The sequence below is a fragment of the Cydia fagiglandana genome, chromosome 25 (genome assembly GCF_963556715.1).
Source record: "Cydia fagiglandana chromosome 25, ilCydFagi1.1, whole genome shotgun sequence".
NCBI lineage: Eukaryota > Metazoa > Arthropoda > Insecta > Lepidoptera > Tortricidae > Cydia > Cydia fagiglandana.
In genome coordinates, this window is record NC_085956.1 from 6057869 (window position 1) to 6081273 (window position 23405).

The 23405-nt window shown below is 40.4% G+C and overlaps 3 protein-coding genes across 5 annotated transcripts in view; all 3 read right to left on the reverse strand.

Annotated features, from left to right (window-relative positions):
• Positions 1–2545: 2545 nt before the first annotated feature.
• On the reverse strand, positions 2546–2994 carry LOC134676992 (histone H4). Its single transcript, XM_063535365.1, has one exon. It carries the CDS (start codon positions 2944–2946, stop codon positions 2635–2637), a length of 312 nt encoding a protein of 103 aa, XP_063391435.1. The 5' UTR covers positions 2947–2994; the 3' UTR covers positions 2546–2634.
• Positions 2995–3975: 981 nt separating this feature from the next.
• LOC134677206 (histone H4-like) lies at positions 3976–4334 on the reverse strand. Its single transcript, XM_063535655.1, has one exon. It carries the CDS (start codon positions 4317–4319, stop codon positions 4002–4004), a length of 318 nt encoding a protein of 105 aa, XP_063391725.1. The 5' UTR covers positions 4320–4334; the 3' UTR covers positions 3976–4001.
• Positions 4335–5697: 1363 nt separating this feature from the next.
• LOC134677002 (transcription factor CP2-like protein 1) overlaps positions 5698–23405 on the reverse strand; it is a 93929-nt gene continuing 76221 nt past the window's right edge. For all 3 annotated transcript variants that reach the window (XM_063535393.1, XM_063535391.1, XM_063535390.1), the window contains 7 exons: positions 19466–19518; positions 18494–18539; positions 16311–16401; positions 15041–15156; positions 12048–12122; positions 10690–10828; positions 5698–10135 (listed from right to left, as the gene is read on the reverse strand). In XM_063535393.1, coding sequence (XP_063391463.1) covers positions 9995–10135; positions 10690–10828; positions 12048–12122; positions 15041–15156; positions 16311–16401; positions 18494–18539; positions 19466–19518 — 661 coding nt within the window. In that variant the 3' untranslated portion in view covers positions 5698–9994. The remainder of the gene's footprint in view (positions 10136–10689; positions 10829–12047; positions 12123–15040; positions 15157–16310; positions 16402–18493; positions 18540–19465; positions 19519–23405) is intronic.

A 23405-nucleotide genomic window follows, 5' to 3' on the forward strand; every position in this document is an offset into this window, starting at 1 on the left:
GCATTAAGAGCACTTGTATTCCCCATATTTCTCTACGCCGCTGAGACGTGGACCCTGCGGGAGAGTGAGAGGAAGAGGGTGGATGCCCTGGAAATGTGGTGCTGGCGAAGAATGCTTGGAGTATCGTGGACCGAACACCGCACCAACATCTCCATACTCCAAGAGCAAGGCATCAAGCAGCGTCTATCCTCCATCGTTCAAGCTCGCATCCTCACTTTCTTTGGACACGTTTCTCGACGTGGAGATGTATCCATGGAGCGACTGGTGGTGCAGAGTAGAAGGTACCCGAGCGCGAGGAAGGTCGCCCATGAGGTGGACGGACCAAATAAAGGCAGCAATGGACGGCCCCTTGCACGAATGCGCTAAACGCGCAGCCGTCAGGGAGGAGTGGAGGCGAGCCGTCAAACGTGACGTGTCACAAAGGGAGACTTCCAATGATGACCACGACCGCTCTGTCAAGAGTGTCCCGATCAAGAAGAAGAAAACATTACAAATTAATGCTTTAAAAGTTGGCCGTTAAAAACCATCATCCATACCTACATCCTACCGGTTAATATGAGCAAACAACTAGAAATTTGCACTTTAGATAGAGGATTGATTTCAAAGAATTAAGAGTCTAAGTTTTTTTCAACTCGGAAATTCCGAGTAATACTTTTTAATTCAGACTACCTAGAGTACTTAGAGTACTTCACTACTCAGAGTACCTTTTATCGCAAAGTATTTGTATTTTTAAAAAGTATTTTGAAAATACCTATTTCGTATTTTGTATTTAAATACAAATTCAAAAACTATTTTGTATTTTGCATTTGAAATAGTATTATCAAGGAAGTATTTATATTTTGTATTTAAATACTTTTTATAAAGTATTTTTCACATCTCTGTGCACAGCCATAGGCTGCTCCAAATTCGAGCGAAAATTAACCATTCCGAAGCTTTATCAGCTCCGGCTTGACTTCGGATATTTTTGAACCATCACTGATGTGTACTTCTTACTCTTAGGCTAGATTCACACGGGGTAAATTTTTCCCGTATACCGTATACGGGATTTTATCGAATATCGTAGTGACAGCAAATTTTGTATAGAGACGTTCAAAATCGTTCAGACGGCTAGACGGCTTTCCCGCATAGACGCCGTGTGAACGACTTTGATCGTTTCCTTACAAATTTGGCTGTCACTACGGTATTCGATAAAATTACGCCGTGTGAACCTAGCCACTAGGTATATTTTGAGGTAGGGATTGAACAATTGACGTCTGTGCGAAACAGGAAAAGCTGCGGCCCTGAAAAGGGCCTTGTCTTGTCAAACTACAATTATTTCGTTACATTCCGATGTTTGATGCTGATTTTTAAACGTACCTAACCCTAACCTAACTAACTTAACCTAAACTAAGCTTCCAAATCGCTGTCTTATTTTGTGCAAACAGGGTTGAGTGGACTCGGCTTTTATAGAACTAGCGGGAAAGGTTATTAGTTAGTTTTGAGGGTAGATTATAGTAACAAAAGCTTATCTACCCGCTATTTTAAAATTAGTGATGCGTAATAACCGTTAAAGTACCGTTATAAAGTTGTTTGTTTAAAAATTGTACCGTCAACACCAAATGTGCATAGGTACAACACGAAACTGCTAAGATTTAAAAAAATATTACCTATAATAGTTAAATAACACTAGGTTACGAGTATATCTTACATTTTATGCGGATCAGACAATCATTTACGAGGGTAATTATAGGTAATACTAACGTCATGCTCCGTGGAAACCCCACTGTCTGTTTTGTGATTTATTGAAACGTATTGCTGATGTACACTTAATTAGTACCAAAATTAGTACATACTTGTATATAGTATGTAATAATTCAGTACATATTGTGTACATCAGCATTACGTTTCAATAAATCACTAAACAGACAGTGGGGTTACCACACGGAGCATGACGTTAATACTAATAACATAATAAATATTAAGTAAAAATAAGTGAAACATGAACCCTGACTAGCAAACTAGTTTTTATTTTAATTAGGCCATAATTAGGCACAAAGATTATACATATAATTACTGTAAGAAATAAAAGAGAATAAAGTATTGAAAGAACATAAATATATAATAGGTATGCGAATGGAAAACAAAGAAGAAATGACAATAGACGTGCACGTTCGTGTTGTAATATACAGATCCTTATCAGAGACTGCACACCGCTTGCGTGCGCGCACGCACGCGCACGTGCACGTCACGCACACGCAGCCGGTGCGCTCTGGCCTTCAATGTTTGCTTTTGCTCCGCACACGCGTACCAAGTATCTGGCATTCTCACTTGTACGGCAAACACAAATTCCCGTACAAGTGAGAATTATGTACCGGAGACTTGGCACGCGTGTGCGGAGCCGAAACAAACAATAGACCCTTTCGACAATTTTATGAAAAGTAGGCACCAAGCGGTACCACTGTTTTTATTTATTTTGTCATTCTTACTGTAAGTGTTGTGCCTCCACAAGTAAACCTGTGAAAAGTATTAGGACAGTGGTTTCGATTGAAGTCTGTGCGAAACGCGAAAAATTGCGGCCCTGAAAAGGGCCTTGTCATATAGCATTCACATTACCAAAGCATAGTCAACCCAATAAATAATTTATCACATTCGAGTCTATCCACCGAAACCATACAACGTCCTGCCTTGCCTCTTCAGCGCGTAGACGACGTCCATGGCAGTGACAGTTTTCCTCTTAGCGTGCTCCGTATACGTCACGGCGTCTCTTATGACGTTTTCTAGAAACACCTTCAACACGCCGCGAGTTTCTTCGTAGATGAGTCCGGAAATTCTTTTAACGCCGCCACGGCGAGCAAGTCTTCTGATGGCTGGCTTGGTAATACCCTGGATGTTGTCTCGGAGAACTTTCCTGTGGCGCTTGGCGCCTCCTTTCCCGAGCCCCTTGCCTCCTTTGCCACGGCCGGTCATTGTGAGATGTTTAGAGTTCGGTGGTTGATACGAGACTGCGCTCGGCGCGGCGCGCTGCGTATTTATAGGCGCGGTTGAGTGAATATTTTTATTTAGGAGGGTAGATGTGTGCGGCAGTTTTGGAAGTACCCTAGGGATATTGAAATGGTGAGATACGGGTTTATTTTCTATTGGCTACTTGGTAACTAACGTAAACCAATAGACGAGCGATATTAAACATCCGCACCGGAACATGAAGTACCTAATAACCGCCGTAAACTCAATTTGATCCTCATTCATTAGGAATTTAATAAAATGGAAGTGCGAACTTATTCATTCCCTATACTCAGTCAGAGTCTGATTCCCTAGTCTCAGCCATTGAGGATAAATAAGTATCATCTGCTATTATCAGGTCTATGGCCTCGGAGTAATTAACAATGGAGCCGCCATTCACAGGCGTTCCCCTCTGTCGAAAATAGGCGGCCAATGGTCAACCACATGTCAACCATATCTATGGGCTGACGTTTATCTGACATGACGTACCTATACATTTGATGTGCCCCTCCCCCGCAAAAAACGGCAGACTATTTTGTACCAAAAATTTTAGACATTGCGTCTCCGTTGGTTATATCCTCATGGCTATTATCAGTACGGATATGATGGTTGTTGTTGTCCACGTGACGTAATTTGGGGGATGGCCCAAAAATATGTTCACAAATAATTTTTACTAATATTTTTCTTACACGACTTTCACAAAATGTAATTAAAAATCAAAACTACGATTTAAGTAAAAGTAAACGTCAAAGTATTTCTGCGCCAGCCTGTACAAGGGAATGTAATAAAATGACGACATTGCTTTATATACATTTATTGACTACACAATCCATATACTCATTTATTTTATATAATATATAAACTATACTATACATGCAACAACTACACTATTAATATAACATTTAAAAAATAGTTTACAAAGAATACTCCATTTAATGCACGGCGCCATCTGTCTCCATAAAAGGCACTTTTAAGGCACCTCGAGTTAACCCTTTGACTGCTCAGTCTATCCACATTCGAGTCTATCCACCGAAACCATACAACGTCCTGCCTTGCCTCTTCAGCGCGTAGACGACGTCCATGGCAGTGACAGTTTTCCTCTTAGCGTGCTCCGTATACGTCACGGCGTCTCTTATGACGTTTTCTAGAAACACCTTCAACACGCCGCGAGTTTCTTCGTAGATGAGGCCGGAAATTCTTTTAACGCCGCCACGGCGAGCAAGTCTTCTGATGGCTGGCTTGGTGATACCCTGGATGTTGTCACGGAGAACTTTCCTGTGGCGCTTGGCGCCTCCTTTCCCGAGCCCCTGCCCCTTGCCTCCTTTGCCACGGCCGGTCATTGTGAGATGTTTAGAGTTCGGTGGTTGATACGAGACTGCGCTCGGCGCAGCGCGCTGCGTATTTATAGGCGCGGTTGAGTGAATATTTTTATTTAGGGGGGTAGATGTGTGTGGCAGTTTTGGAAGTACCCTCAGAATATTGAAATGGTGCGATACGAGTCTATTTTCTATTGGCTACTCGATAACTAACGTAAACCAATAGACGAGCGATATTAAACATCCGCACCGGAACATTAAGTACCTAGCCGCCGTAAACTCAATTTGACCCTCATTCATTAGGAATTTAATAAAATGGAAGTGCGAACTTATTCATTCCCTGTACTCTGTTCGAGTCTGATTCTCTAGTCTCAGCCATAGAGGATAAGTAAATAAGTGTCATCTGCTTCAGAACACATTATCAGGGCTCGCCAACTAAGTGCCTATAACTCTTATAATTAAAATGTTATAACCACAGACAAAACTACCCCCTCTGCCACGCATACGGTAATTTTACTCCATGTTCGAGTCGAAAGTGTCTTTGTGTGACGTCCGTGTCTTTGAACGGACCAATCACGGCACGGAACTTCGCTCACCTCGTCCCGCGCACCCCCGCATTTTTCCGACAGAGGATTCCTAGTCTATGGTTATAACGGACCGGCTTCCTAAGTTCACCTTTGCTAGCTTGTACCAATGATGTTGGCGTATGCGTCGCTTTTATGGATCAATACGACTAATGGCGGTAAAACACTAAGACATACTATGCGCTTAGTTTATTTCAATAAGTACTTTTATAGTTCTATTGGCTGAATGTTGTTGCAGAGGGTTAATACTAAAAAATGGCCCAAAAATATGTTCACAAAAAAAATATTTTTACAAATATTTTTCTTACACGTCTGGGGTCATCCATTAATTACGTCACACCAATTTCTAGGTTTTTTGACCCCTCCCCCCCTAGTGTGACGTCACATTTTTTCTACGAAATCGCCAAATCGAATTAAGTAAGTACCTAAGTATTATTAATATTTTATCAAAATATTTTTGACGATATAAATATTAGTAATTTTATAACCCAAAACTGCTTAGGAAAGAAAATTAAACGATTAAAAACTATTTTCGTTTTAAAAACTTGTTATTTAAATGTACAGCGACTAAAATAATTTAAATAAATTTTCGGTTACTGATGAAGTTAAAGTGACGTCACAAAGTTTGTGTCTCCCCCCTCCCCCATGTCACATTTTCTTGACCCCCTCCCTCCCCCTAAACGTTTGACGTAATTAATGGATGACCCCTCTTTTACAAAATGTAATTAAAAATTAAAACTACGATTTAAGTAAAAGTAAACGTCAAAGTATTTCTGCGCCAGCCTGTACAATGGAATGTAATAAAATATTTAACGACATAGCTTTATATACATTTATTGACTACACAATCCATATACTCATTTATTTTATATAATATATAAACTATACTATACATGCAACAACTACACTATTAATATAACATTTAAAAAATAGTTTACAAAGAATACTCCATTTAATGCACGGCGCCATCTGTCTACATAAAAGGCACTTACAAGGCACCTCGAGTTAACCCTTTGACTGCTCAGTGACGTGTTATCACGTCGACGTCTGTGGCAGTCAAAAGTAATGTCACAAAATACATGTTTAGGCCGAGGGCGAAATAATGAATCCTGAGCTTAGCAACAAATTCAAGAAATTGCCAAACACAAATTTGCAATCAAGTGACACTATTTTACACCTATATATAGTAATGGGTCCTTTTTTTGTCTCCATCTATCAAAAATCTGTGAGTAATGAAAAAATAAATCTTACTATAATCATATTCATATACTTTGAATTTCATATAACTTTGTTTTGCATATAAAGTATGTGAAACTCACTGTAAAATCTTTAATATAAAAATAACATGCTATCATATAGCTTATATTATATTTCGCTATGTATTTAGTTAACAAAATCTTAACTTAATGGTGAAACAATTGAGTTAAAGCAACATACGTTTAAAATAAATACGAGTTCGTTAACCTTTTCACTGCCAAGGGTACGAAACTAGTGTCATCTGGTGACAGTGAAAGAGTTATCTCTTAAGCAGTCGATAACTGTCAAGTAGAGTGTCAAGAGTCGATAACTGACAAAATGAGTACCACAGCCGAACAGAATACGTAAAACGTAAATGCGCCTGCAGAATAACATCTTTACAGTACATCTGGTGCTACATTACGACACCCTGTGCTATAATAAGAACATTACGTAACTACGTCGAAAATTTAAAAGGCCATATGTACTGTAAAACATTGTACGATACAAGTGCGAATAGGTTAAATTCGGTCGTGTTTTAAAATTCACCACTCGTTTAATTTCCCCATTTTTCCCACTTGTATCGTAAATATAACTACTATTGCTGATGAAGAATAATGAGAACTCGTATTAATTAATAACTAGCGTATAAAGTAGGTTAACATTAAACACCCTTCCACTGCTCAAGATAGGGTGCCCAGTGTCACAAACGTGACATTGACGGGTATCGACGTCACACGCGCAGTGAAAGGGTTAAGGCACATCCACGCTGTCATTTATTTGTAAATAAACGACATTACACCAAGCAATATTTGCAAAGATTATTTTGAATGTCTGTAAGGTACTGTCAGTACGGTGTTTCTATGTGATGAAATCTGTCAGTTGACATTTTGAAAGGTTTCATATTAAAAAGTCTTAAACAGGTCTTACCACACAGAAAAAACGTTATTTGGCGCTTGGTTAAAGCGCATCTTACATTATTACAGACTATTCCAAATAAACCCTTTACACATATTGTTTTAATCTAACACAAAACTTAGACACTTGATATATAATTGTATTTACTTAAAAACAACTAACATATAATCAACCATAATTTTCCATTTAAAACTATTACTGTATGCCACTAATCACATAAAAGCATTGCACAAAATATTGCAAATATAAACTTAAAATACATAATTAAACTTAAATAATATCAATTCCTTTGGGAAACCGTCATCAAACCTATCAGTTCAACTCACAATTAGGGTTTCTGCTCGAGAATTCCCGAGTCGAGAAATCTCGAGAAATTTGTCCTAAGTCGAGACGGGAAAAAAATATTCAATGCCTCGAGAACTCGAGAAATAAATCTCTTGTGATACGTAAAAAGAAAACACGCGTATAACATATGATGTGTCTATAATGTATTTCTTTAGGTAGTTAAATAAATATGAACAATGTTTTTTTTTACATTTTCAGGTAGGAACCTACTTAAAACATTTATTACCAAACAAATAAAAAACTACTTTGATCCGTCCCCTATCATTCTAGCTTTAACCGATTTTCATGTTTTGAAACTTTTGAACTATCATGATTCATGACATTCATGTAGTGTCTTTTTATTGAAAAACGCTTTAAAATATTTTGTAACGAATTATAGGACCATGTAATAAGTGTAATAACAAATATTACTATTGATAAATCAAATCATCCCGATATATTCCTAATAGCAAACTATTAAAATTTTAGCAGCTTTATTGTTACGTTGAGTAAGTACGAGTAATTAATATTACGTAGTAAAACTTCTGTAACTTTTGTCACGTCGAGTTTTTATTGACTTGAATATTGCTGCCTAATAAAATACTTACCATATTGTGGTTTGTTTACATTTTGTTAAATACCTAAAGATATACACTATAGCATGACACATCGCCTGTGCGCACGCTTGCACCTATAGTTTTTTTTGTTGTTGATTATTAAGTGCAATTTATGGTGACTAAAAATGTACCATATGTTTGATTATTGATCTCACCTACGATTCCTACGAGTCTGATTTGTAAAAAAGCAAAAAAAATTTAAATAACATGGTGTTTATGGAGCTTTCAAAATTTCTCGAGATACTCGAGAAATCTTGGTCGAGAATTCCCGTGCCTCGAGAAATTAAAAAGGTCGAGAAACCAGAAACCCTACTCACAATCATTGAAGTTTTCAAGTGCTTTCCTATCCATCCTATACAATATAAAAACCGGGCAAGTGCGAGTCGGACTCGCGCACGAAGGGTTCCGTACCATGATGCAAAAAAAAAACGAAAAAAATGCACAAAAAAACGGTCACCCATCCAAGTACTGACCACGCCCAACGTTGCTTAACTTTGGTCAAAAATCACGTTTGTTGTATGGGAGCCCCATTTAAATCTTTATTTTATTCTGTTTTTAGTATTTGTTGTTATAGCGGCAACAGAAATACATCATCTGTGAAAATTTCAACTGTCTAGCTATCACGGTTCGTGAGATACAGCCTGGTGACAGACGGACGGACGGACGGACAGCGAAGTCTTAGTAATAGGGTCCCGTTTTACCCTTTGGGTACGGAACCCTAAAAATGTATACCTTTTTTGTCGGTAATATCCGACATTTTTAGGCCTCAAAACAATCTAGTTACAGCTGGTCGTTCACTTAACCCTTTGATCAAAGACGTCAAATGACGCGCGCGGCTGCAACCCAATATCAACCTTTGTGCATTCACAAAAGGTTCATGATCACGCGCCTACGTTAGGCGTGGAGTAAGGGATAACATTCCATTTCTGACCGCAGTTGCACTATTAGTACAAACGCGTCGGTGTTATTGTCAATTTCCATAGTAAAATGAATGGTAGGGCTGCTGTCGTTGGAAATGGACTGTCACCTTAAGGGTTAATGGAGATACCGTATCAAAGAAGCGGTTGCCAGGCAACCGACATTGTTTGATTCGAAGAACGACTCAGAAACGACGCAATGTGAATGCGCGATTGGCGCATTCACATTGCGTCGTTTCTCGGTTACATTACGTATATCTTTTTACCAATCTTTTCCATTTTCTAAGACAAAAACTGAAAAATTACTTCATTTTGATGAGAACTTTTTCATATTGAAGTAAATTTTCATTGCGTCAAGCAATTTCTTGCGTTCCACTTATTCAAATAAAATCAATACTACTACTTATAGTATAACACCTTTGTAAACGCCACAAATATGTCGACGTCATATCACGTCAGAGTTTTTCATGTGGCATTCAAAGGGTTGACCGATTAACATAAGGCGGTATTAGAACGAAGATGAGGTGAGGGTTAGCTCTTACAACTAAAATATAATATTATGGCCCCATAGTCACTAAATTGTTTTTTTTTTAATTCATCATCATTCTCTCATACATCATCATATCGTAATCTTAAGGCAAAGAGAATTTAGACTAGAGGAGTACTGTCAAAGTAGATTTTGTAGTCAGTACATTTACTGCCATCTTTCGACACAAATGGTCAAAACTTTTAGAACGCCATTTGACTTGATGTGTTAAATTTGTTAAATATCAAAAAGTAACGCCTATCTACTCGAGAGTAGGCCAAACATATGGCGCCATTGCTCGAAAATATTGCACCACACCTTTAGCCTAGTCTGGAGTAGATGGCGTTACTTTTTGATATAAACATTTTTAACACATATCAGTAAAAGAATATGGATCAAAGTCAAACGTCGTTCAAAAAGTTTTAATCTTCTCTTGAAAGATGGCAGTAAAGTTACAGTGGCTACATAATTTACTTTGACAATCCGCCTCTATTTCAAATTATTTTAGTCATATCTAGGGTATGATAGTCATAGATAGGGCAGGTGGCACCAGCCGTCCCTAGGCTACGTGGAGCGCTCACTGCTCGCTGGAGAGCAGCAGCGCGTCGTCGCGGCGCTGCAGGCGGTAGGTGGACTTGTCCGGCAGATGCCGCACCAGCTCGTCCGTCAGCCGCACCAGGGCTCCGTTGGGACCGGACACCAGCACTGTGTCCACTTCCTGCTAAACGACACATTGTATTAGTTTTTTGAATAACAGTCATGAATGATTCACGGTTAGTTTTACAAGACTTAGGGTCGGTTGCACCAAACTGCTCGTATCGTTAAAGAGTTCGCAAATTTTTTATGTATGGAAAGTTTCATACTGGCGCGCCGGCTGACGGTGATCAGTCTGTCATGTGGTTGGTGCAACTGGCCCTTATATCGCCCGGGATAGACCGTGATTACCTTGTATTGTTTTCAAGCTCCCGAAACGCAGCCCACGCACGAATGAGGGTAGACCGAGCGCGGTCTACACAACTTTAACACCCGCCCGCTGTGTTCAGTCGAAATATCGGAAGCTCGAAAACAATATAAACGGTAATCACGGTCCATATCCCGGTCGATATTGGATTAGTTTTTTGGTTTGATAAAAAATACCGAGGGACTCGAAACGTATTCAAATATTTAGAAACGGGTTGCAAGTTAAAGATTCGTTGTGGGATCGAATTTAAAATATTGTGAGACATTCTAGCCGAACGGAGCCGAGTTTCCCGAAGTCAGGAGTTTCCTTACCTTGTGTCCCTGCGCGTGCGCACGGTGCAGCGCCTGCAGCTTGTGCAGCAGCTCGGCGGCGCGGCACGAGTGCAGGTACAGGGCGGAGTACACGCCGCCGCCCGCGCTCACGTACACCGTCAGACGAGGCTCGATGCGTCTGCAGGAACCATTTATACAGACTGTTGTAATACTTGTAGCAAAGACATATGTAACTTCGTATAAGATGAATAAAGCCTAAGGAAAAAACGTGCCTCGGAAATCAAGAAAAAGTCATTCTCAGATAGATGGCGCACACACCTTTGGCCTATGCTCGGCTAGATGGCGTGACGACACCGTTTCATATTTAACAATTTTAACACATAGATATCAGCGAATGAACATGGGTCAAAATGATATAAAAATAATAAAATCATTTATCCATGTATATACATATTTTTGATAATTTTATACGTTTTCATTTTGAGCTTTAGTCGTGTGTCGATAGATGGCAGTAAATTTACTGTGACTACAAAATTTATTATGAGAGGACCCCTCTATACTATCTATCCTTTTTGCTTGTAGTTATGGCTAAAATAGCAAGAGCTAACCTAACAAATCTAATAATGTCAAGCACTAGTCTAAAAAAATTGTACTTCGGACACAACGTTCAATACAAAACGCCAAAATGCTTAAATGTTGTTCTGCGAGCTATTGGTCAGATATTTTTCCTTAGTCATGGATGTTTTCTATGTATCTAAGTATTTGGCGTCTTTATTAACAATTTTCGCCTTTGCCTCAAATTGTTACTCACGCCACTCGCCTTTTTAAACCTCTCTTAAACAACGGTTGCATAAAATACTATAATCGTATGGCTAACAATATTAATTCGAATCGCTTAACCCTTTTCCAGGCATAGTACAGTCGCTATCAGATATATCGGAGCGGCCAAGGTGTTCGCAATATCTGAACAAGCACTCTAACGCCTTGACAATAGAGGCGTGCTCAGATTTTTGTGAGCACCTTGGCCGCTTCGATATATCTGATAGCGACTGTACGATTTATCGACCACATACGCGCCACTAGAATTTCAACTTTATTAATAAGTAGTCAATTTATTAAACGATGTCAAAGATTACAATACAATACAATTCAATGCAAATCCAAAAATCACTAATTTCTTAACCTAACTAACAACTAATAAAACTATTCACGAAATTCGTTCCGAGTCCCTCCAGATGCAAAGGAGCCCATCACGCTCGCCGCGTTGCCACGTTGAACCGCGATGGACAACCATTGCATAAGGAACGACCCGGAGCGGGGGTCATGACCACCCTCTCTCAAACGCCTAATGAAATAATAGCCATAATGAAAGTATTATAAAGAATATATTTACTCACTTGGCGTGCAGGGCGTTGAATAGCCGTATGCCGTCGGCCAGGCCGCAAATCTGAATGATGTCGTCACGGGACAATCTGCAACACAAATAACACCAATCCTGTTATGGCGTCCGTTTTTAGGGTTCCGTACCCGAAGGGTATTACTAAGACTCCACTGTCCGTCTGTCTGTCACCAGGCTGTATCTCATAAACCGTGATAGACAGTTGAAATTTTCATAGATAATGTATGTACAAAGATGTACATTTTCTGCAGCTATGCATGTGCACTTTGATCTGACCCAAAACAACATCTCCGTGCAAACGATGCATCTGTACTTTGTCCAAAAAGTAGAGCGTCATCTTGCACACGCATCGCAATTTCCCACTCAACCTAGCTGTAATTATTCATAAGATCAACATTTTGTATTCATTGTAATTTCTAACCTTGCAGTAAAAACTCGCTTCTTATATTTGACATCTTTTCGTTGGTGTTTCGGCACCACTCCTTACATTTGACATAATTTGACATTCCTTGACAATTCATTGGCATTCGATATTGACATTCACTTTACAATGTATGTTTGTTGCGGCTATAAGAACAAATACTAAAAAGTACGGAACCCTCGGTGGGCGAGTCCGACTGGCACTTGTCCGGTTTTATTATTATTATTTGGACCTTTTACATGGTATCGGTTGGAACTTCTTATCTTGAAGTGTTTCGATATTTGAAATACAACGGACACGAAAAATATATACCATTCGTTACTCTCTTTCACAAAATCTTAGGAGGTTATTATATTACAGCTTACGATAATGTCGTACGATTTCTTTTCTCATAACTGGTATTTACATCTAATAGAATCTTAACCCTTGAATTGAAAAGCAACGTCATAAATTTATAGTTGACGATTTGGGTTAAAAATATGGGACATGCGCTCGCATCGACGGCCGGACGCAACTGAGGCGCGCGCAGGCGGCGCGCACGTATTTACGCAACGCAAGCGAGATGGAAGACAGGGCGTGCTACTCTCGAAAGCGACATTCTCCGCGGTAGTCCTGAATTGCTGTATTTTGTACTACCCACTTCATGCCACCGGCGATTGTGAGCGGGATAGAAGATATGCCATCGCACTCTAGAGGCGCGATTTACGTCAAAGGGTAGATTAGATTCTGCAGTTCTATGATACCTATCTTTCTGTTTTTCGTAGGTTTAGGAATAGTATATAAGACGACGATACATTTCAATAAATGTTCATTATTCAACTGACTATACCGCTGTTATCATTGCTCCTCCTGCCTGGACCCCCATAAAAAATTACCCTCCTTCTGACGCAGTCGGGTAAAAAGGTACTCAACTATGTTGCTACTCTAGCCTCGTAAGTCCCCGCGTACTTGTATAAGTACAAATTAAAGTAGAGTTATGAACTCTTAGGCCCACTTGCACCATTCCACTAACCCGGGGTTAACCGGTTAAACCTAGAGTTGCCATGGTTACCAGAACAATTTGACACTGGTTTACGGTTTAAACGCTTAACCCCGGATTAGTGGGATGGTGCAAGTGGGCCTTATAGAAATAAAAGAAAGTTCCAAATTCAAAAGCGCAAAATCTGGATTGGGTCTTACGAGTAGAGATGCAACGGATAGTTTGGCCGGATGCCGGATACCGGATATTCGGCTTGACCATCGGCCGAATTTCCGGTATCCGGCCGCCGAATATTCGGCCAGCGGAACTATACCTACCTACATTTAGGATTTTCAGGAGCTCATTCTGATGATTTGACCGGTTTCCTAGTAAACGTTCGCGCGGACTCATTTCTGGGTTCGAAATGAGTGCGCGTGGAAGTCAGTGGAATGATAAAATTGTTTTAAAATAAGAAACAAGTACGATTATGACCGTGTCTGATTCTTAAATCCAATTTGTTTACTCCGAAATCAAGCAATCCGGTATCCGGCCGGATAGTAGGTTACTATACGGTATACGGCCGGATAGTAAAATAATGGCCGGATAGGCCGGATACCGGATAGTAACCGGATATCCGGTGCATCTCTACTTACGAGCCTAGGGCACAATCAACTTACATTCTGTAAATATTCTGTCGAAATTGAATTGTAACATTTGTTTACATTGTCGCAAATGACGAGTAAGTATACGTTGAATATGAATCAGATTTATCCGGATTATTCTGGATATTTCATGTTGCCTGCGCGTATTAAAGTAAAATTTATTTTAGTATCCGACCACATTAAATCGGAGCTAAATGTTCAATTGGTAAATGATGGGGGAAAATAATGAGTAATAATTTTTTGTTTTTACAAAAATATTTATATTTAAAAGGATTTTGATAGGAGCGTGGGTTAAAAGGTCAGATGGCAATCGATTTCTTTAGATTACCGTTACGTTACTATCCCTTAACTAGCGACCGGCCCCGCCTTCGCACGGGTTAACAAATTATAAACCTAACCCTTCCTCAACAATCACTCTATTGATATGTAAAAACCGTACGAAAATCCGTTTAGGAGTTTCTGAGTTTATCGCGAACAAACACAGACAGACGCGGCGGTGGACTTTGTTTTATAAATGTAGTGATACTTACAGTAAAATAATATCGATCTGAGAGGTAATTTGCTTAGAAAAAGCGCTGGTGGCCTAGCGGTAAGAGCGTGCGACTTTCAATCCGGAGGTCGCGGGTTCAAACCCCGGCTCGTACCAACGAGTTTTTCAGAACGTATATACGAAATATCATTTGATATTTGCCAATCGCTTTTCGGTGAAGGAAAACATCGTGAGGAAACCGGACTAATCCCAATAAGACCTAGTTTCCCCTCTGGGTTGGAAGGTCAGATGGCAGTCGCTTTCGTAAAAACTAATGCCTACGTCAAATCATGGGATTAGTTGTCAAGCGGGCACCAGGCTCTCGTGTGCCGTGGCAAAATGCCGGGATAACGCGAGGAAGAAGATTTGAGAGGTAGTCGTTTTGAGTTATTCAGTGAGGTTGGGATGAGTGGCATGTTACCTGAGCAGGTCGGCGCCGGAGAAGTTGGCGAAGGTGGTGGCGTGCTGCGCGAAGCGGTGCCGCGCCAGCCACGCCGCCGTCTCGCCCGCGCCCGCGCTGGCCGGCAGCCCCACGTTCTGCAACCAACATGACGTCATCGATCGAACTCGACATCGGTTACACGCTAATTCTGGCGTCAGTTTCGTCCATCATTCCATTCGAGTTTTGACTGATGCCAGAATATCAACAGACTGATAAAATTACGACACAGACATCGGTTACAAGCTAATTCTGGCGTCAATTCCGTCCATCATTCCATTGTTGCATGTACGGTGACTGACAAAGAGGTTACACGATCAGTATCCTATCAGTTGTCTGTCATTCAAAAGGGACTGACGAATATTATCAAAAACATTTAAATTTTCATCAGTCGAGACCATCAGTCCATCAGTCCGCGTGTTACACGATAATTCTCTCGTCATCCTGACCAAAATGATGGGCTGAACTGACTCCAGAATTAGCGTGTAACCGATGTCTTACACCTCAGTGGTAGGCAATGTAATCATCGGTGATTTCTGTAGGTGTAGACCATCTTGTATTTAAAATGGAGTGAATTTAATAATGTCCTGCGTAAAAATAACATAAAAGTGGCAAAAACCGGGCAAGTGCGAGTCGGACTCGCGCACGAAGGGTTCCGTACCATAATGCAAAAAAAAAATCACAAAATTAAAGCAAAAAAAAAAAACGGTCACCCATCCAAGTACTGACCACTCCCGACGTTGCTTAACTTTGGTCAAAAATCACGTTTGTTGTATGGGAGCCCCATTTAAATCTTTATTTTATTCTGTTTTTAGTATTTGTTGTTATAGCGGCAACAGAAATACATCATCTGTGAAAATTTCAACTGTCTAGCTATCACGGTTCGTGAGATACAGCCTGGTGACAGACGGACGGACGGACGGACGGACGGACGGACAGCGAAGTCTTAGTAATAGGGTCCCGTTTTACCCTTTGGGTACGGAACCCTAAAAAAGGTGACAATATATAAAAATGGCAAAAAATTAAAGAAACGCTCTTAAAGAACTTGCGGTGCGAACGTGTAGTGTAGTCTACCAGTACTGAAGTGACTGAGAGAGTAAAGGTTTTGTCACACAGGCGCGTATTCCGGGCGATGCGTGATCGGGGCGCGCCGCTTTTACATATAAAACGCCCCGCCCGGTAAACGCGCCTGTGTGACGGAATCTTAGCTATAGCCGGTACATAACGTCGTAGAAAGTAATGTAGCGAGTACCTTGTCGGGATCTTCAGCGGGTTGCGGCAGATCCGGCAAGATGGCGCCGGGCGAGTGGCACGGGGACGTAGTCACTTTCATCTCAGACTCACTGCAACAAATAACACACAGTAATAGCATCGTTCGCAGAAGTTTCTGCTTGTTATAAATTAACAAGTGCGAGTCGGACTCGCGCACGAAGGGTTCCGTACCATAAAGCAAAAAAACGGAAATAATGCAAAAAGAAAACGGTCACCCATCCAAGTACTGACCACGCCCGACGTTGCTTAACTTTGGTCAAAAATCACGTTTGTTATATGGGAGCCCCATTTAAATCTTTATGTTATTCTGTTTTTAGTATTTGATGTTATAGCGGCAACAGAAATACATCATCTGTGAAAATTTCAACTGTCTAGCTATAACGGTTCTTGAGATACAGCCTGGTGACAGACGGACGGACGGACGGACGGACGAACAGCGAAGTCTTAGTAATAGGGTCCCGTTTTACCCTTTGGGTACGGAACCCTAAAAATAAATAAACAGTGTTTTTATATAAGATTGTTTAAACTTTTGATCCCCAAACGGCGCATCCATTTGCCGTGCCACTGACACGGGGGTAAAATTAGTTTTGTGAATATACAATGCCAACCTAAAAGTGGGGTGTTTTTCAGTAGATTTTCATCAAAAAACGATCGACGTCAAATGCCGTCTTTGGCGTCGTTGTCACGATTTTGCGTTGACGTCAATTGGCGTCTGTGGCGTTCAAAAGGTTAAATTTTATGCTCAAGGCTTTGTTCGAAACTCAACATATATAAACAATAAAATAAAAATCAATAGCTCAATACAATATCAAGACCTCAAGATGTGTACAGTCACCTGCAGTATGTTACTCTTCGAAGACCGCAAAAATATCTGACACGATCTTATTTGTAGAGCCCTTAGAGCCTGTTACATATTTTTGCCGCCTTCGAAGAGTAACATTAGAGTGCAGGTGACTGTACATACCTAGTAGGTAATGTGTTAAAATTAAGAGTATGTAACGAACAAAAAACCGGGCAAGTGCGAGTCGGACTCGCGCACGAAGGGTTCCGTACCATAATACAAAAAAAAACAAAAAAAAAAGCAAAAAAAAAACGGTCACCCATCCAAGTACTGACCCCGCCCGACGTTGCTTAACTTCGGTCAAAAATCACGTTTGTTGTATGGGAGCCCCACTTAAATCTTTATTTTATTCTGTTTTTAGTATTTGTTGTTATAGCGGCAACAGAAATACATCATCTGTGAAAATTTAAACTGTCTATCTATCAGGGTTCGTGAGATACAGCCTTGTGACAGACGGACGGACGGACGGACAGCAGAGTCTTAGTAATTGGGTCCCGTTTTACCCTTTGGGTACGGAACCCTAAAAACCATCATAAACTGCTTTATTCCTAGAGTCATAGGAGTGATATCGAAAGCACTTCGCTTCACTTGATGTTCATTGTTTACACTTCGATTTTATGCATGCAGTATTTCTAGAATCTGTATTTTTGTGTACGGTTTTTCGGCAGCATCGGCCAAAATCTAATTTTGTACTCAATACACGGCAAATCTTCCAAAGAATTCGTAAATCGTATTATACGCTTACCTACTCACAGCACAATGTCGTATTTACGCTTACCTCACTTACTCACAGCACAATGTCGTATTTACGCTTACCTCACTTACTCACAGCACAATGTCGTATTTACGCTTACCTCACTTACTCACAGCACAAGTTTCAAATGATATCATCGTAAAGTAATAAGTTTGTACAATGTCTTAGTCCTTCCAATTATGAACCTAAGTACATCTAAATACGGGTTTAGAAATGGACAGACACTAATATATGTATGCATTTTTACTCTAGGTCATAATCATAAATATGTGATCAATAAGCGGATCCCTTTGTTTGACATAATCACTGAAAGTCATAATGTAATTATTGTCAGATTATCATTTTAAGTTATCAGGATTTTCGTAAGGTTATCCTTAGGTAGGTTAGGTTAGGTTTGTTTTATGGCAATCCTGAAAAGTTAAGCGTTTTCGAGAAAAACCAAATTGTAACTGACGAAAATGGGGACAAACAATACATCATGACTTAAAACTTTATGGGAAACAATAGAGACCCCATCAATAAGAATTAAACTTAAATAATAGTAATTAATAAGGAAGAATATACTCACTCCTGGCAGTATAATGGCTTCATCTGGTTCGAGGAAGCAAGTATGGCTGGAAGAAAACAAAAAAAAATCATACCATAAATATTAAGAAAGTATGTAAAGATATAGACTAGGTCACATTTTAAGATAAGACAATAGTGAATAGAACCACGTAGACTTTAAAGAAGCCTGAAGCCTCTCTTAACAAGGTCCAATACATTGATAGACTATGACATTTATCTGGACACACTAATAAACCAATCTGCTGTCTTGTCAAAAACCTCCTACAATCAGTGAACAATCACTGGTTTAAAGAAAATGACTCGGAAACCCTGGACTGTATCAGTACAGTCAGCAGCAGAAGTTGCTAAGCGGGCGAGGTGTCCAAAATTACCTTGACACGCTCTTATGCTCTTAGTAATAAAGTCGCGTCAAGATCATTTTGAACACCTCGCCCGCTTAGCAACTTCTGCTGCTGACTGTACTCTTATCATCGGCTTTAGGGAGACTAGTATCCGTCCCTGTAGAGTATAATCATGCTAAGTTTTAATGCCAAGTACAGTCGCCATCAGATATATCGGAGCAGCCAAGGTACTCGCAATTGTCTGAACACGCCTCTATTGTCAAGGCGATAGAGTGCGTTTTCAGATATTTTTGAGCACCTCGACCGCTCCGATATATCTGATGGCGATGTACAAACAGCAACACTCCTAACTGTACATCGGTGGACCTTATTACAAAAGGCATAAGGTTCACCTCCACCTGTACAGTTGACCGTAGTTCTGTAGAAAGCGACCAACTATTTATTTTTGTCAAAGTGACTTGCTCCCTAACTCAGTAGCGTTGGTCGCTTTCTGCATTGATAAAAAAATTGAGTTGGTCGTTTTCTGCATAACTACGGTCAGTTAACAGTGTGGACGATGGTACTAGGCCAAGTATGGCGCTCCTATGGCATATGTATGCATGAGCGGAGTCTATGTACAAAAATCAACTCACCAGGTTGTGGCATAGGTTTGTTTCCTATGGGGCTTGCAGCCTTTGGGACCACACTGCAACAAAAAAGTTCATATCTAATACAAAATTGTTACATCAAATTAAGATACTTTCATGAAATGTCTAAACGATTTTTAACAAAAATTATTTATGTTTTCGGTAACAGTCAACTTTGGTTATATCGTATTGTCCGCACTAACAGGGGCTCGCTTCTCAAGAGCTTGTAACTTGTAATACAAGCGGATGTCACTTTTTGACAGCTTTTGTTAGAAAGGGACTTCCACTTGTATTACAAGTTACAAGCTTTTGAGAAACGGGCCCCAGTTCGTAAATTTTACTGCATCAAAATTATATCTTGGTAATAGGGAATATTACGCGAAACTCTGCGTAGGGGGCGCCACTACCACAATTACTCACAATCTGAGGGTCTTCCGCAAAAGTGAGTCGAAATTTTGTTATTTAACCTCTCTATCGCTCTTACATATTCAAGTGATAACGAGGCAGATAGCCGAGTTTCGATTTTTGCGTTTCCCGGTAGGCCCTTTGTTAACAAACCGCCTTGATGTATCAATGTCATATTTCATTGTCTGTGAAAACTTGTAAAAAAACAGATTAAGGCACAGTATGTATAAGTTAGCCTGTGGTTTACAATGGGTGCTATTGCTCTGACGGCAGAACAATGCAGTAATACTCCCATGAACCCAAGAACTAACTCACACGATGAGCTCCATGGCACATGGATATGGTGGGAAAAACTGATCTTCTCTAGGGGGTAATTGCACAAAAGATCCCTATGGGTCGAAGTGTATCCGCAAGGGCCCCCAAAACAATAAGATAACTCACACGATGATCAATAGGGATCCAATATTCCCTTATTCAGCAGAATCGTCCAATAATAACCAGCTATTAGCTGCCATTAGACCCCACCGAGCCTCATTACATAGTAATCATCCACTTAAGCTACGACCTTTACCAGCTATTGCTACTATAAGGACAGATTATTGATTCCTATTGTTTCGGTTTCTGAAGTATAGGTAAACTAGCTCCCTCGATTGGGTAGATTTTCAAATAAGTATCCTATTTTCCTCCCGAAGGGTTAAGCTTTCCACATTATCAAATTTCATTCAATTCAGTCATTTTCAAATGCTTAAACAGATTTATAAAGACCATAACATCAGACATGAAAATTTATGAACAACTTTACATTGTTTCCGAAAATAACAGTTTTGTGTCCTAAATAGATAATAAATTAATAATAGAATTGTTCCTTATCAGTGTTTATCTGATATATTACATCTGAACTTTGGAATAATAATTCTATGTTGTTTAGCAAAATCACTGCACCTCATAAAAACAAGGCCCGCTGCGTCTGTCTGCCTGTCTGTATGTTCGCTATAAACTATTACAGATTTTCATGCGGCTTTCACCTATCAATAGTGACTCCTGAGGAAAGTTGTGTAATTTAGAAACCAGGGTAGAGCACAAGTGTTTTATAAGTAGTAATTGAAAACCATAAAAAATATAGTACTGGATTGGAATAGATAATTGTGTATTCATATTCAGTGTCATCTTTTTTAATACACTACCAGTGGGGAGACACACCTGACTTCGGTCGAACTCTGCTCCGTTCGGCTCGGCATTGCTCCGAGCAATTATTAGGGTTGGCACCACTTGACTTCCTTGTGCGTGCACGACCACAGATACGATAATCACTTGAATTTTGACAACCCTAAATAGCCGAAAGGGATAGTGCTATATATTAGAAAGGGATAGCACAATTCGACCCTGAATTGCTGTCAAACTTCGGGTTTCTAGGAAGTGTCCTTTCTGTACGGTATTTCTTCTGTGAAACTACTTAAATATGTCCATTAAAGTTACTGAAAATTGGTCAGATTCATCAAACATCTATGTAATCTACATATAAGCTTTCTTTAGAGAGAATTAACTAGCATAGCTGTTGCCTATTGACAATAACAATAAGTAAAGCAGTAACCAAACCAGTATATTGCAATACCTTCATTCTGTAACCAGTTTGCAAAAGAAAGCTCAGCAAGATTACAGGTATTGCTAACACCTACAAAACTCTGCAAAGAAAATTTACCTGGATACATATTTGTCCAACAAGATTCTTGTTAGAGAAAATCGTATTACCCCCCATAACATGATTAAGGGACGCTTTGGAGTGGTAAATACATAGGGAAGTGTACAACTAGCAACATAACATAATACGAGTCGCTTAACTTCAAACCCGGGTAAATCCATTGGTCAGATTATGCGATTTTGGTATTAAGGTAATAGGGTAGATACTCGCTGAGAGGGTCGAATGGTTAGTTGGTTACCTGAGATTGGATCGGTCTGGAAATACCGCAGGCGACAGTTCATTCCACAGTTTAACTGTGCGAGGCAGGAAGTTCCTGGAGAAACCACAGTTGAGGACTACCAACCATCCAAGTGGTGAAGATGGTAATGTTGTCGCGTAGGGTAGGGCGATGGCGAAAACTGCTTCGCCAAACTCCCTAATTCGGGACGCGGGCTTTAGCTACAAGTGTAATGGGGTGAAAGTGTCTCTAAGGACAGACTGCTAGGATATTTACTTTAATGAACGGCGCCTGGGCCGCACATGCACGTTGGCCGCCTTCAGCCGGCGGGCCAGCTGCTGGTAGGTGGCGGCGTCGGCCTCGATCTCCACGTCGGCGCGCAGCAGCGCGAACCTCATGCGCCACCCGCGCGCCTCCACGCCGTGCACCAGCCGCGCGTGCAGCACCACCCCGCGCCCCAGGTGCCGCGCACTCAGTCTTTGCTCGAGCACGAGCATCTTTCTCGTCAGCTGTAGTCCTGCCTCGTCAGGTTGAAGAAGATGAAAGCACCAGATCCGACGCGGTACGAACGCCCGCGGACAACCACCATAGCTGATCCAGAGTACACCTCAACAACCATTTGTTTGGGGGATTTGAAGAGCACGAACACAAATGTCACTCGGCCGAGTCTTTCACTTGTCCAACATTTTCCGCGACGCACGATTATCACGACGCTTCGTGGCGCAATAAGCCGATACGATGCGCGAGGTTAATTCCTTAATTCGAAAACGCTACGAGTTTTCACCGGTTTTGAATCGCTATGCGAAAATATCGAACGGAATATTAAATTGAAAACAGAAACAAAAAGATACGTGAGCAATGGCGGAGCGAATACGACTGGCGGAGTGGCCTCTGATTGGCCGCAAGTGAGGAGCGTTTCTCGATTGGATTAAAACCGGTTAGAATCAGTTTACGGAGGCCGCGGCCGGCTCGCGTCGGTGCATCGGTGGGGCAACGTCACTTTATTTAGTGACGCGCCACGCCGGCTAGACGATGTTTTTATCGATTCGATCTGACACCACTTTTACGTTGTTTGAATTCTAACTTTTAAACGTAGTAGTCTAAGAACCATTGTTAAACTTATACTCTGTTAAGAATTAATTAAGTAATATGGCTCGTATGGTTATTTTAAGAGCAAAGCGCTCTGTACCATCTATTAAAGCGTAAGTCGAATCGGCAACGAACCGGATATAATAATCGCTATATGCAGTTTCGGCCAATTGAGTGTCAATTCGTTGGAAACTCATGCGATCCGGTTTTAGTAATAAACTAGACTAACGCTTGTTTCTCAGCAACAATTTGAATTGATAGACTTAAGATTGAGATGATGCTATGGACATAAAATGATATCAGAATTTAAATTTAAGTTATAACCCAGCAGCACTGCACTACTACAATAATGAAAGTCAAGCGCAAACCCATCAGTGCCAGACCTCAGACACTAATTCGATGCCGTGATGTTTATTTTATATTGTAATGCCATGATTACCATAGAACACAATAGGAGAATCACTAAATGACTATGATTACGATATAAACATACCTACACCTAATAGATAATTTTCTATTATCATTCATCTAGCTAC